At 62.3% G+C, this 265-nt stretch overlaps 1 protein-coding gene across 1 annotated transcript in view; it reads left to right on the top strand.

The window, feature by feature from the left end:
* NLGN3 (neuroligin 3) overlaps positions 1-265 on the top strand; it is a 21,989-nt gene that overhangs the window by 384 nt on the left and 21,340 nt on the right. The window contains exon 2 of the mRNA XM_010289366.1: positions 1-220. This exon is cut by the window's left edge and continues 4 nt beyond it. Coding sequence (XP_010287668.1) covers positions 1-220 — 220 coding nt within the window. The remainder of the gene's footprint in view (positions 221-265) is intronic.

Raw genomic sequence — 265 nt, forward strand, 5'->3', positions numbered from 1 at the left:
GGGGAGAGGAGGTTCATCCCCCCCGAGCCGCCGCCATCCTGGTCGGGCATCAGGAACGCTACCCATTTCTCCCCAGTCTGCCCCCAGAACATCCACAACGCCGTTCCCGAGATCATGCTGCCCATCTGGTTTACCTCCAATTTGGATATTGTGGCCACGTACATCCAGGACCCCAACGAGGACTGTCTGTACCTCAACATCTACATCCCCACAGAGGATGGTGAGTCCCCACCGGGGTGCCCACAGGAGGGCGGGGCGGGGGGGG

The sequence above is a fragment of the Phaethon lepturus genome, unplaced genomic scaffold, assembly GCF_000687285.1.
Source record: "Phaethon lepturus isolate BGI_N335 unplaced genomic scaffold, ASM68728v1 scaffold306, whole genome shotgun sequence".
NCBI lineage: Eukaryota > Metazoa > Chordata > Aves > Phaethontiformes > Phaethontidae > Phaethon > Phaethon lepturus.